Below are 15,008 nucleotides of genomic sequence, written 5' to 3'. Positions count from 1 at the left end.
TGTCTCAAAAGGGCAAGCACTGTTACATCTGGAACCTATTTACCAATCACTTTATCCTTAAGAACGTCAAAAAGAACAATATGTGAATTGCAGGATTTCGATGTTATTGATTAAAAGGAAATCTCTTTTTCAAAAGAGATCAGGACTGGATGGGAAAGCAGATGGGCAACATTTTTCTTCCACCTCAGGGATCTTGCTTTAAACTTAGCTCTGGCTGACATGCTGAGGGTGGACTACAAAAGGTGATTTAGATTGGCTATCTTTAAGTTCCCATTTTACGTTTGTTTTTCTTCTCCCCTCTCCAGGATTCTCTTTCAGCACAGAATGTTCTCCAGGGCCGACAGGCGGGCCTCAGTTTTCAGGCCTCTGTTGTTACCCTCCCTGGGCTGCTCACTCGAAATCCAGGCTGAGGTGACTCTCACCTTTCTGATGTGGCCTGCTTGGTGAATACTGCTGACAAAGCAACTGACTTTCAATGTTTTACATAGTCAGACATTGCTATCCAATGGGACTGTAAGTGGATCATTAAAGTGCCACTCACCTTGATGCATTCTGTAGCTTGGGAGATTCTGGAGTGTTGGAAAAGATCACTAACTTATAGATTTTCTTATTTCTTTTTGTGTTAAGAGAAGTGCTGAAGAATAGAATTGTTTTGCATCCTACAGAACATTGGATTTTAATTGGAAGTACTTTACCCCAATCTATAGATTCAAAGATTCTCAGTAAAATGCAATTTACCTACATCAATTACGATGTCTCAGGGGCGATTTTTCCTACAGTGGTACAGCGTCAGTTGCATTTTGGCCAACACCAATTTATACAACTGGTTATGCAGCAGGGCATTTAGCTTTCATTCTGGCATCACGGTTGCTACGGGAGGATATCACAGCAAAACGGAAAGGGAGGCATCAATAGCTTCGGGTTCAGTTATTTAGAAGCAATGATGTGTTGCATGAACTTGTTTATGGCAAAAAAAATAAAATCACATTTTGTAGCACTCAATAAAATTGTAGCCCTGGATGAACGATAAAGCCATCAATGCAGGTTTACCTGATTGTTCACAAGATTCCCCTGACCTCCCGGAAGTAGAAGAAAGAAAGTAGAAGAAGCTACGCCAAGCCGAGAGAAATGAATGAAGGCATGAAGAAGGGAATTGGAGGAACCAACTAGTCAAGAGAACAGGAGAGGTCAATAGTTATTAACTTCACACAAACTGTTGGTGCTTTATATAAGTGTAACACTGTTGGAGATAAGAATGGAGATTTGTAAGGTAGATACATATGAAGCACAGAAACAAGGTTATAACCATGGAATTGGCCACAAGTAAGCATAAACCTTTAAGCTCCTCGCAAAGTCCAATTCACATTCCTTAGAGGGGTGTTGCCTCCCTCTTGTGGAGAATTCAATAACAACCTCTGGAACATGCATTATACGGACGTCCAGTCGTTTCAATGTTTGTTGTTTCATTATCCCCCAGTGTTACAGAAAAAAGCAGCACAAACTAAACATGCACAATTGGCCATGAGTAAGCATAAACCTTTAAGCTCCTCACAAAGTCAAATTCAAATTCCTTAGAGGTGTGTTGCCTCCCTCTTGTGGAGAATTCAATAACAACCTCTGGAACATGCATTATACTGACGTCCAGTCGTTTCAATGTTTGCTGTTTCATTATGCCCGTGTTACAGAAAAAAGCAGCACAAACTAAACATGCACAATTTCAAAACAAAAAGAGTTCCACGTTACAGCTCTCACATCCTTGTTCCACCACAGCGCTTATTCGAGATGAACAAATGAAATTCAGCTGAGCTCTTGACAACCTACAGGTCCATTTGAGTGGTTAATAATGCACTGACTTCTCCAAGACAGGACTGATTCTATGAGATTTTAACCCCCCCCCCCCACCGGCTTTCTCTCCAACGTTTTATCGCTGCCAATTGCGAACTGGAAAATCAGAGACAATTAGGACAGTTGAGTTTGAATCTCAGTTGAAGCTAGGATTCAAACTCCTGACCCCCTGATTTCAGTCTGAGTTGTTTTCTTCAGAGCTAAATGTCTCCTCCACCAGTTGCAACAAAAGATTGCACACACATAAGCTTCACATAGGTACTTTATAACCAAATTCAATTTAACCCCTTCTTTGACCAAAACTATTATACAATAATTTTTACTGTCACAAGTAGGCTTACGTTAACACTGCAATGAAGTTACTGTGAAAAGCCCCTAGTTGCCACATTCCGGCGCCTGTTCAGATACACTGAGGGAGAATTCAGAATGTCCAATTCACCTAACAGCACGTCTTTTGGGACTTGTGGGAGGAAATCGGAGCACCCGGAGAACACGCATGCAGACACAGGGAGAACTGGAATCGAACCTGGGACCCTGGCGCTGTGAAGCAACAGTGCTAACTACTGTGCTACCGTGCTTAGATAGAAGCAAAATACTGCAATGTTGGAAATCTGAAATAAAAACAGAAAATGCTGGATAAACTCAGCAAGACTGGCAGCATCTGTGGAGAGAGAAACAGTTAACTTTTCAAGTCCGTATGAACTTGCCGCACTTCATTCAAACCCGCCGACAAGTTATCTGGCTAACTGACCTTTATCTTGCACAGGCAGAGCGCCAGCTCTCAGACACTTCCTCCTACCAACCCTTGGACCATGACCCCACCGCCGAACATAAAAATTGTTTCCAAGACTGTCGCTGACTTCATCGCCGCTGGAGGACTTCCCTCATCAGCTTCCAACCTCAGTTCCCCAACCCTGTACTGGCCAATTCTATCTGCGTCCCAAAATCCACAAACAGGACTAACCAGGTGGACCCATTGTATCAGCCTGTTCCTACCCAATTGAACCAATTTCTTCCTATCTCAACTCCATTCTCACTCCTTGTCCAGTCCCTTCCTACCTACATTCGCTATTCCTCTGATGCCCTATGTCAAATCAATAATTTCCAGTTTCCTGGCCCTAACTACTTCCTCTTCACTATAGATGTCAATTCCCAAAACACAACCATCCCCCACCAGGAGGGTCTCACTTCTTCCTCAAGCAGCAGCCCGAACAATCCCCATACACCACTACTCTCCCCCGTCGAGCTGAACTCGTTCTCTCACTTAACAATTTCTCCTTCAACTTGGCTCACTTCCTGCAAATAAAAGATGTGGCTACAGGCACCCTCATGGGTCCCAGTTATGCCCGTCTTTTTGAGGGGTATGTGGAACATTCCATGTTCCAGTCTTACTCAGGCCCTCTCCCAGAACCTTTTCTGTTACATCGATGACTGTATCGGTGCCGCTTCATGCTCTCGATTGAGCCTGGAAAGATTTATTGGCGCGACTCAACAAACATAAAATAAAGTCTGCTTTTGGGCATGTTTGGCCGCACCGAGATTCACCCTGCTTTTCACCAACACTTTGCTGTTATTTTGGGCCTCACAACGTTTCTGAGGCTACACTTTAGTTGACTTCCTGCACGGAACCGGCTACACAGATCCAGACACCATTTTGACCAGCTGCCCCGATCTCTACACCCCCCTCCCCTTTTCAAGATCGTGGCCCCTGAAACCACCCCCTCTAAAGGGCAAGACCCCCCTTCCCCCAGTGTCTTACCCCTGGCAGTGCCAACATGGGTGGCAGTCAGGATGCCAAGGTGGCATTGCCATGTACAACCTATCCTGTCCCCGACCAACCTTGGGGGTCTCTTAATGCCCTGTGAATGCCCTGCCCCCCCCCCCCCCACCCCACCCCATACCTGATTGCGGAAACTAGTGCTAAGCGGCACCCGGTCGATGTCTTGCTGGCGCAGCCGTTGACTCCGTGAGTCCAGGTATTTTAACAAGCCTAATGTCTCATTTAAACATCATTATCTTGATCACGACCAGCCGACACTGACCGAGACCGGTATGACACAGACCGAGTTGGGGGACTCGCAATTGACCACCCGGTACCTGGCGTGGAGTCCGATTTGGGGCTCTCGCAGGATTCACCCGTTGTGCGTGGCTCCGCACCAGGCACAACACGGTGCCTGAATTGCGTCTACCGATTTTGCTTCCAATTTCCACCCCTCTCGTACCTTCACATAGTATATCTCTGACACTTTGCTTTCCTTCCTTGACCTCGGTCTCCATTTGTGGCGATAGACTGACCACCAATATTCATTACAAATCTATTGACTCCCAAAGCTACCACACCCAGCTCCCTGTGAGGATTTCATCCCATTCTCCCAGTTTCTCCATCTCCGTTGTATCTGTTCCGGTGACGCCCCTTCGATAACAGCGCTTCGGAAATGTCTGTCTTATTCCTCAATCGAGCACTCATCTGTTTTCTTATTAACACATTGTGCTAACCTACCTTTGCCACTAAAGATAAAAAGCAATTCTGTAGAAGGCTCATGCCGACTTGAAACATTAACTCTGTTTCTCTTTTCACAGATGCTGCCAGACCTGCTGGGTTTATCCAGCATTTTCTGTTTTTATTCATTATACTTGTATACTTAGTACAGTTGTACGCAAGACTGGTTATTTGGGACATAAACTATGTGCACATGCTGCATTTTTATTATTCCCTTGGAGTGAGTACTGCAGAAGACTAAGTGGCATGTAAAGGTCTTCACTATGGTCTGGTAACTAGTTTTCAAAGAATAAAATGAGCCAACCCCAGAACAAAGACTGCTCACTGCCATGTCAGAGCACCAGTCACTGCCTGCACAGAAACACTGAAGCCATTGTTCTTTTCATCGTTAAAATGGAGGTCAAAAGTCTAATGAATCCATTGACTGTAATCTTTAGAGATGTAAAGGTAAGCAGTACAGTCTTGAGAGTGCACTGTCTTCAGCTTCCATCAAGCATTTGGAAGCACTCTAGCGCACTTCTGGGACCTGAGAGCAATCCCTCAACTGTCATCAGTATTTCCTCTTGTGAAGCTGTTTGGCTGGCTGATGCCTCTGCTCTTTCCCTCCCTTCCCCTAGCACACCCAGACTCACACCATTCATTCTCCAATCTTCCTCTCCTATTTCTCGTCACACCCTCTCAAAGCTCATCTTATCCAAACAGTTGCTTGATAGTACAGAACTTGATGACTGCTGAAATAAGCGGCATGTGACCAAGAATTTTTGGCTTGCACTCCTCAGGACAAATGCAAGAATGCCAAATTTCAAAAGATCACAACAGTTTGTACTACAGGAGAAAAGTGTGCTGATTGGTTAGCTATTCGACTCTGGTTGACTGAGACGTTGCCATGGAAAAAGCAACAGAGAACTATAGGCTCCTCGAGCACCTGGGTGGTAAAAATGGTGCAAGGCTTGAACATACATGTTTTGCTTTCAGAGAATGGTTTCCTGCATATGGTCACTTGCCAACAAATCAACACCTTTTTCTCATGTAGTGTAAATTTTTGTGATCGTTTGAAATTTTGCATTGTTGCATTTGTCCTGATGTGTGGAAGGTATGGCAATATATCTCTCTCCTTTAAAATGCTCATCTTATCCATGGGACCTGGCCCCTTCTCCCTAGATCATATTACCCCACAGACTTCTGACAATCCAACAATCCTGCCACCGGCCCCTATGTTAAATGACGTTGTTAATGGTTTCCTTTTCTCAGTTACTGATCCACTCCCCTTCAACTTGGTTGTTATCAACCCCTCCATTAAAAAAAAACATCCTTTACCCCATTGTCATTGTAGAGTACCGCTTTATCTCCAACCTCCTTTTCCCCTCCAGAGTGTTTGAAAATGTTGCTGCCTCCAAAATCGGTGCCCATCTTTCCTGCAATTCCATTTCCTAATCCCTCAAATTAGGAAATGTTCCCCTTGCCACCGCAATACTGAAACACCTGTTATTAAAGTCTCAAATGATTTCTTGTGAAACGGTGAAAAAGGTTGATTATCCTTCTTTTTCGACCTGTCTGTAACCTTTGACATGGGTGATCACTTCTCCACCATCAAACAGCTGAGTGGGACTGTCCTTGCCTGGTTTAATTCTCATTTATTCAGTCACAATTGGAAGAATAACCTGCAATGGCTATCTTGCCGCATCCTCAGCAGGATCTCTGGGATCTATTCTCGGTTCCCTCCTATTTCTCATCCACATGCAACATCCAAAATCACAACATCAGTTTGCATATGTTTGATGCCCAAACTCAGTTCGACAACACCACCACCTTTCTTGATTTTGCTAGTGTCTTTTTTTTTTGTCAAGCTCTTTGTCCCGATATCCAGTACTGGATGAGCAGAAATTTCCTCCAATTAAGTATCAGGAAGATCAACCCCACTTTCTTTAGTTCCTGCCACAAACTCCTTCCCTAGCCACGGAATCTATCCCTCTCCCTGGAAATTGCTGGAGTCTTAATACACCAATTCACAACCTTGGTGTTGCATTTAACCCCGAGATGAACTCTGACCACGTGCACTTCAGCACCCAAGGCATTTGTAATCTCAACCCATTCTGCTCCGGCCTCAGCTCACTTGCTGCTGAAAAACCTCATTTTTGCCTTGATAAACTCTAGGCTTGACTGTTCCAACGATCTACTAGATGACCTCCCCCGTGAATTCATGAAAAACCGCTACCCATATCCTATTCACCCATTACCCTTTTTCTCCCAGGCCTCATTGGCACCCAGTCCCCAAATACCTCCATTTTTAATTATCACCTTGTCTTCAAATTCCTCCATAGCCTTGCACCTGTATCTTTAGCCTCCTCCCCTTATAACTCAGAACTGTGTTTTCCTCCATCTCTGGCCCGTGGTCAATTCCTTACTTCCCTAAATGTTATCATTGTTCTTCTGCATGTACCTGTATTTGATAAATTTGCAGTATAACATCATGATTGAGATTGGTGATAATTTTTCAATTGAAGTGGGAAGTTAAACCATGTAATTTTGGCTGTTAAATTGCCATGTTGAGAAAATCCTTGATTGTTACATTATTTACATTCTAAAACTGATATTCCTTCAACTGAGAACAAATAATGGAGACTCAGTTATGAATATATTATGTGTATGTACGAAAGCATAGCAGAGAGGAATGTCTAACACTAAAACAGTACATAATGATCATTGTTAAATTGGGAGAAAAATAAAATAATTTTGTTTTGCACAGTTCTGGATACCATTGAACTGCAGTATGCAGAAAGGAACATAATATGAATGTAATGTTATGGTTTCAACAAGCATTGGTATGGATAAGGTTGTAATTTAATCACAGAAATGCTTGATAATATTCACAGTCTCGCCACTACATGGTTGCTAATTTAACTATTGCCACCCCCCCCCCCCTCAAATCATATTAGTCAGAACTTGCCATTGTCCTAGGGTCTCGCCTGTTAAACAGAGACAGCCTATTATAGTAGGAGTTCATGAAAAGCATCAAAGCAGCATAAGGTAAATATCATGACTTGGCTCCCCCACCCCGGAGCTTTGCATGGCAGGAATGCATGCTAGCAAACGGCTGTCAAGGTCAGCAAGACTGAATCACAGTCCTTGCAGTTTTGAGTTTTTAAGTTAGATTTTCAATGGATGGGCATTCTTCAGGATTGAGAGTTGAGCACGTGCTTTATCCTACCATGCCTAGCTTCCTATTGGGAAAAAAAAGAGCAGGCCACTTAGCCCCTCAAACCTGATCTGCCAATCAATTAGATCGTGGTTGATTTGCATCATAATACCATTTTGCTCAGTGTGCCCAATTCATAGGCGGCATTACTCTCCGTCCACTAAGTAGTTGATTTGTGTACTTAGAATCGTGTGGGCTGCAATTCAGTCCACTGATCCTAGTACCCATTTCCCAGCATTTCATGAAACTCTGCCTGAGCACCTTCATTGACTGAATTCATTCCTGTCATTAAATACATCCGTCCGTTTACAGCTCTCTTTTAATGAGGTTCACACTTTTGCAGCAGTCGGGTTAAAGCTCAATATGTCATTTTGAAGGAAGTTCTTTACACAGAGAGCGGTGAGAATGGTGGAGCTCACTGCCAAATGGAATAGTTGAAGCAGGTGTGACTAGCACATTTAAAGGGAGAGAACACGAGGTTGAAAAGAGCAGGGTGATATGGGACAATGTGGGAAGATGTAATTCTCGTGGGAAGAGGCTTGTGTAGGATATAAACACTGGAGAGTTGAGTGACGAGCCTCAGTGCTGTGGAGTCGATTTGAATGTAATTGGGCTGCTCCAGAAACTGACCTTGTTGAAGTGCCACAGAATTCATCGGGCCCTGATCTCAGTTGTGAACTACTCAAATATTTGATAAAAAAGACCTATTATGTCAGCCTCCACAGGCTTGGGCTAACAAGGCTTGACTGTAAACTACTTAAAGTACAGTATTCTATACCATAATTGTATTGATTTCTATCTTTCATGAACAGATAGGCAGATCAAAGCATTGCTGGTTCTTTCAGTGATTGAGATGGGGGAGTTTAAGAGTAAAATACTTAATAGCCTTTGATATTCATTACAAAAATTGTTCTCTTTCATACTTTTTATACAAAACCATCAGACGTTTTGATTTAGGAACAGCTATTCATCAATCAGTTAACTAGCAACTTTTTTTAAAAGTCTATTCTTGTGGGCTGCTCTATCTCTACCAGTCATTTGGTTGATGTTTTATCTCAGTCTGAAGTCATTCACTTTCTTTGCTACAAACACTAACAAATATGTATACTATGTGTAAACTATGGATGTAAAGTTGTAAAGCAAAGAACATTTCTATTACACTTCAGTTTTGGATTATTCCAACTCCTCCACCAATTAAGTTAAATTTTCTTCACTTTCTCTGAACTGCTTGTGCTCTTTCCTGGACCATGTTTGTAACACGGTCAATGAGAATTATACAAGGCATGCTAAAGATAAAGGGCGGGATTCTCCGGCCACACCCGACCGGCGACCAGAAATTCACGCCTGATGTCAATGGAACTTTTCGTGGTGATCTTGCGGAGGGCGGGGCGGAAGAATCCAAGGTTTTACAAACACCATTTTTTTTAATGAAGTTACGTGAAAACCATAAACAACACATGCCACATCAAGTTCTGTTACGTATCACAGGTTAGTGTGCGCACAAAAAGGTCAGGTGGGCTTCGGTCTTGGTTGCATTAATGCAGTGCTTTGGAATTTGGCCATATATCTTTCGATGTTCTGATCAAAACAAAGCTGAAAATATGAAAATGGATATTTCAGAAAGGACCAAGTTAATTTTCATTCCTGAAGCGTGGTGTCAATCATCGAGGAAAACACAGGAATGTCTTGTCTACCTGTTCAATTCTGTCCACGCAACACAGACACTGCTATTGCATAAATATCATGCCGTTCATTTGGGAGGTTCTGTTCGAAATCCGTCTAAGTGTTTTGGAAAAATATACATTGGTGGTGAGTTTCAGCAAATTATATTCCATGCTATAGAAAGTCACTTTTATTTTATTATTTCTTAATCTAAAATGGACAGATGGAAAAGGAAATCAAGCACAAAAATTAGGATTTGTGTGCCTTTCAGTGAGACCAAGGCAGCTTATTAGGTACCAATGTTGTGAGTTACAAATATTCTCCTCTTTGCTTTTACCATGGTGTAGCCACTTCTTCAGGCAATGAAGGTTGAATAATGTAACCATGCACAATTGCAAACATGTTGTCAATGTTTGTTCATCTCCAGCAGACAATACTTACCTGGATTCATACTCAGATGACGTGGCCTGGGATCCGTATCCCCCATTCAGCCTTCTCCCCTTACCCAGATAGCTTGGCTGAGATGGGGAACAATTCTCCCTCTGGGACAAGCCCAGTTCATTTAGAGGACACGATTTAAGAGTTGGGCATCCTGGTTCAAAGTGGAACCCGCTGGTATCCTAGCTGCCAAGTTGCCCTGAGGTGAGAAGTTTTTTTTTGTAAAGCAGTGAAGAGGTGGGGCAACTTACTGAGGGTTTAGACGCAGGCGATTTGTTTGTTTCAGGCGTTTTGGTGAGCCATTGGTTGATGCGACCGGCAACGCCAACTTTCAGACCTGCTACCTCCTACAAGGACAGCCATAAACAGAATTGTGTGAAGCTTTTGTGTGATCGCATGCAAGTTTCAATAGAGATTTCAAAGCTTGTCACCACAACATTTAGCACACGGTGGAAGAATGACTTAGTTCTTTTCCTGAAATATTCCCTGCCCATTCCGAATTAGGTCAGGCTAAGGCCATAACTTTGATCTGACAAATTTATTTTTCAAATACTCCAATTAATACACCAATTTACTACAAATGCGTATCGCCCACTGCTATCAAATATTTCTTGTTCTGAGTTTGAAAGACTGCAGAAAAAATCCAAGATTACAACAAATGAGTAAAATGCTTTAATATTTTAATTGGAATTGTTTTATACTCGTCTCAAAAGTGTGATATGTCTGTTCCTTTGAAGCACTCCCAGAATATAATGAGTGCAGGAGTTTAGTTCTTAATATTGCTATCACCATAGATACTCCTAAATTACACAAAGTAATTCTGAACTAGAGGCCAGGCACTCCTGACAATGCATCTTGAAAGTGTCTAATATTTTACACCCAGGATTCTCTGAGCCTATCACACATTACCCTGGCAGTGGCACCTACTAGGTAGATTTTCAATTATCAGTTCACGGCCAGTAGTTTCAGGTACCCTGCTCACATGTGTGAGCTCGGAGTAGAAGGCTGTCTGCAGTTTGAACCATATTAGGGTCATAGTACTTTCACAGCACTCAGGATTCTATTGACTAGTTTGAAACTGGGACATTATATTGGTGATGTGTTCAGTGTCGGGCATCTTAAGATCCTGCTGGAAGGGAAGGGCTGGAGAATTCCACATTGTTTGAATGGGTGGTGGAGACAGATTTAATAGTAGTTTTCAAAAAGGAATGGATGAATACTTGAAAAAAAATAATGCAGGACTCTGAGGGGAAAAGGCACTGGGGGATAATTAATTAGACATTTTCAAATAGGCTGAATGGACACGTCTTGTGGGTTGTATTATTCTGTGACCCATTTTGGTGTTTTCTCTTTACTTTCTCTGATGTTTATTTTTTGAAAGGGCAAGTTCCTCTTGCTGTTGACATCTTTATTACTTCCAGGAGTGAACCTTCAAACTTGGACGTTCTGCTATCTGGGAAAATTTAGCTTTCCCTCCCAAATTTTGTTTACTCCTGCTAAACCCTGCTGGGGTAAAATTTCTGTGGGATACGTTTCATCACCTGCTGCAGTTTATCTGCCCTGCCAAATTTTTCTAATGAGAACTTCCACAGGTGTTTAAAAATACATCACGGCACAGTTATCAAGGTGCTTCCTAAGTGTGCAAGTATCAGCTCTGCTATCAAAATATTGTTTTAAATATTGCGATCAATAAATTAGGGATAAACCCTGGGGATTTCAGGCAGTATTGAGCGAATGCAATTCTTAATTTTTAAGCTGTGGTGGAGACAGCTTTTGAACTCTCCCCGTTTCACAGGATTGGGCAAATCCTTTCTTGTTAATCTGTGAGAGAAACAACATATACAATCCCCAATCTATCCAATAGACCGGTTTAATGTAGAATGACGCTGTGACATTAAGCAGGTTTTCAACTTTTAACTCTTTAACCCATAGATGTTGGTAGTATGAAAAAATATTTTCAGTCTTTATGTAGATGTATGTCTGTATCAGTATGTGAGCAATACTGCCAATAATGAAGACATGATGAAGACTGCAGAATCATATCTTTAAATTACTGCAGTTGAAACTTTATTCAACAACCAATCAAATTTCTCGGAGACGACTTGAAGAAACTCTTAGAAATACAAACATGCTCTCCACAGGTACAGTTCAGACAGCGTCAAAAACTATCCATGGGATAAAGAGTTAGAAACACAAGACTTGCATCGTATCAAGAACAAAATGCAGTAAATCTGTGAGCAATTTCATGCTAGTGTGAGCACAGTGATGAGACAAGGTTTATGTCACGCTGTTATCCTACCTACATTCTACTTCCGTATGATCTGATTTGGGCAGGAAGATCCCAAAGTGATACCTTACCTTGTTCGGTGTTCCCTTATTAGTTGGGGAAGCAGAACTATAGACATCACCAGTTTCCCACATGCTTTTTATGTTCCGCACTCCTTCGGCTGTCAATGGGAGATCTGAAGCTGATGATTTGCCTCCTTTCGCAGCTTTGGCACCCTAAATGTAAACAATAGTGATCTGAATCCTCTATTAAAAGAGTTAAGTAAGTAAATGTACAAGTAGTAATGTCAAGATAGATTGTATTGGTCATTACATTGTGGACAACAGCTTTAGAATTGATAGAAGTATTCAATACTGTGTATACGGTTTCCCCTGCAATTTATTGGAAATAAGTCTTTGGTAAGAGTTTAGGGATAATGTCCAAAGGAGGTTAATACACAAATGTGCACAAAGCTTCACTTGTGATAATGCCAGAGATTAAGCAATAAACTGTAGCCTAATCTCAGGTTTTAGATAATGTGGATGAGCCACTAATTCTGGAATTTTCATCAGTTAAATTATCAATTAAACCCCTGGATTTTATTGTGTTAATAGTCGAATGACTAAGCCTCAGTATTCATTGCCATTGGCACAGTCAGTAAATTATTTTGAAAATCATTATCCAAGATTCAATTACTGTGATTATTTGACTAGAAAATAAATGGAGAGCTTCTGGATCACCATTTCCTGTAATTTGACGCTATTTAGGAAGATTGAGATTTAGGATTTTCTTGGTATCACCGTATTAACAATTCTGTTAGTGCGGGGACAAGAGGAGGACAGATAGCAAGCAAGCTCCCAGGAGTCGTCCATAGTCGTCCGGACTTGAAACGTTAGCTTTATACTCTCTCCACAGATACTGTCTGACCCGCTAAGATTTTCCAGCATTTTATGGTTTTGTTCCAGAAGTTGGGTTGGCCGTCTTGGATTTAACCTGGACCATAATCTCCCATTTGTCTGCTGCCCCCGCACCCCGGACCAGTTTAAGGATAGATTCCACCACTCCTCCCACTCTCTGACGGAGTTGAGGATTCAAACCCACCATGCTCCCCTTAAACAGCAGTAGCTGACCTAACCTTTAGCTGCGGCCCCCTTTGGATTGCTGCCCGCCCAGCTTTCTGGTTTCCCAACAGAAAGGTCGCCTACATACCCAGTTCCACCCGTTTCAAGATTCAGCCCATTGTGCCTAAACTCTGCAGTGAGATAGAGATTACACAATGAGTGTCAGGGAAGTTGCAGAATAGTTTACAATCATATTTGCTTTACTTGTAGAATTGGCAGAGGCAGCCAGCAGAGACAACCTGAGAGACTGTGTGAGGGAACCAGGTGACAGACAGAGCAGAGAGAATTGGAAAGTGAATAAGAGTACAGACAGAATTAGTCAGTGAGGCAGGTGAGAGAGGATTAAAATAGCTCCAACAGGGCACTGATTCAAAATAGAGATAATGACAAAGGACCAAAACAGAGAATCATGACAGAAAAAGGTTAGCCAAGTGATCGATGCAGTCTTAGAAGAACGTAGCATGGCAGTCAGCACAGCGTTATGCATTAACATTGTAACATAATAATAAACCCGTACTGGGTACGGGTTTCTGCAACAACAACTGGTATTTTTGTAGCACCCTAATGTAGTGAAATATTTCAAGGTGCTTCACTTTATTATAATGGAGTGAAGCACCTTTGGGCTCATTATAAATTTAACAGCAAGCTATACAGTGAGACATTGGTCGAGATTTTCCACCTCCCGAGGTGTGTTTTCTGGCGGCAGAGACGGCTTGGCCATCGGCAGGATCTTCTGGCCCCATCAAGTCTGTGATATTTTGCGTCGCTCCCCTGTTCCGCCATCGAGGAACTCACCAAGGAGGGGTCATCTTCGGTGGGACCAAAAGATTCCTCCTGGGGGAAAGGACTGGAAAATCCCACCCATGGGAATAGATAATCAAAATCTTGGTCAAAGAGTTGGTGTTAAGGAGTGTCTTAAGGATGAAGGGAATTTCAAAATGTACAGTCTTGGCAGCTGAGGGGGTGGGCGCGATCTAGCAGCCTTGTTGTGCCTGACCTGGGACACAGCGAGGTCGGTAAATCTCGCGAGAGACCTCTCACAAGATTTGCTGGCCTCGTCACGCTTCGTGAGATAAAACAAGATCTTGCGAGGAGTCGTAATCTGGATCCCACCCATTGAGGTTGTGATCTGGATTTGCATATTCAAGTGAGTAGTTAATCTAACTTGAATATGTCTATGCCAGATCTACCCAGCGCCCAAGATATGATGGTCTCACCTTGGAGACCACAGGCAGGCGGCGTTTAGCACTGGTATCCACAAACATAGACCAGGCATACTGGCACTTGGTGGGGGCGATTTCCCAGGCGATTGGGAGCCTCTGGGTGGTCGGGCTCTGGCAGGGTGGTACCTGACACCCCCGATGCCACCCAGATGCCATGGCACTGTCAGGGCAAGCAGGTGGCATTGCAAGGCTGGCAGGGGCACTGCTAGGGAGTCAGGCTGGCAGCTCTAAGGAGTCCAGGCGACTCCTTACCCGTGCTGGGGATTGGGCCTGGGAGTGCCTTGCCCTTATTAGGTGGGGTGCAGTGGGCTCGATGACTCCCTAATTGGTGAGTTGGGGGGCAGGTCTGGAGGCTGCGGTGGGAAGTGAAGAGATCGGTGCGCCATTTTGAGCAGAACAGGAAGTGAGCTTAAGTGCGACCTCGGCAGGGCATTCCTTGCCTAGACCCAGAAAAGAAGCAGAGGCCAGTTTAATAGTGGGGCCGTTCTCAGTGCTACCAGCACTGGGAAACACCCGTGCCTTCCATTGGACTCTGTTTAATTTTTGTTTAAAAACACCCATGGTCTCCAAAGGTGGAATGATGCAAATCACAGGTGGGGGGCTGGATTCTCCGAGCCTCTGCTGCGAAATCGTGATTGGTTGGGGGGGGGGGGGGGGGGGCGGCGAATGGACGTTTACGCCAAAACTACGGAGCGCAGGTAGGGGGCCATTGACAGAGCCCCCCACTGCGGTTCTCTGAGGAAAACTGGCCGAGTTC

The 15,008-nt window shown here is 43.3% G+C and overlaps 1 protein-coding gene across 9 annotated transcripts in view; it reads right to left on the bottom strand.

The window, feature by feature from the left end:
* LOC140388081 (non-muscle caldesmon-like) overlaps window positions 1–15,008 on the bottom strand; it is a 277,671-nt gene that overhangs the window by 14,435 nt on the left and 248,228 nt on the right. For 7 of the 9 annotated variants that reach the window (XM_072471694.1, XM_072471693.1, XM_072471697.1 and 4 more), the window contains 2 exons: window positions 12,000–12,143; window positions 9,893–9,988 (listed from right to left, as the gene is read on the bottom strand). In XM_072471694.1, coding sequence (XP_072327795.1) covers window positions 9,893–9,988; window positions 12,000–12,143 — 240 coding nt within the window. The remainder of the gene's footprint in view (window positions 1–9,892; window positions 9,989–11,999; window positions 12,144–15,008) is intronic. The other 2 variants (XR_011934082.1, XM_072471699.1) reach the window with 1 other exon arrangement.

This window comes from Scyliorhinus torazame, chromosome 13 (assembly GCF_047496885.1).
Source record: "Scyliorhinus torazame isolate Kashiwa2021f chromosome 13, sScyTor2.1, whole genome shotgun sequence".
Taxonomy (NCBI): domain Eukaryota; kingdom Metazoa; phylum Chordata; class Chondrichthyes; order Carcharhiniformes; family Scyliorhinidae; genus Scyliorhinus; species Scyliorhinus torazame.
This window is presented reverse-complemented; position numbering and strand designations above follow the sequence as displayed.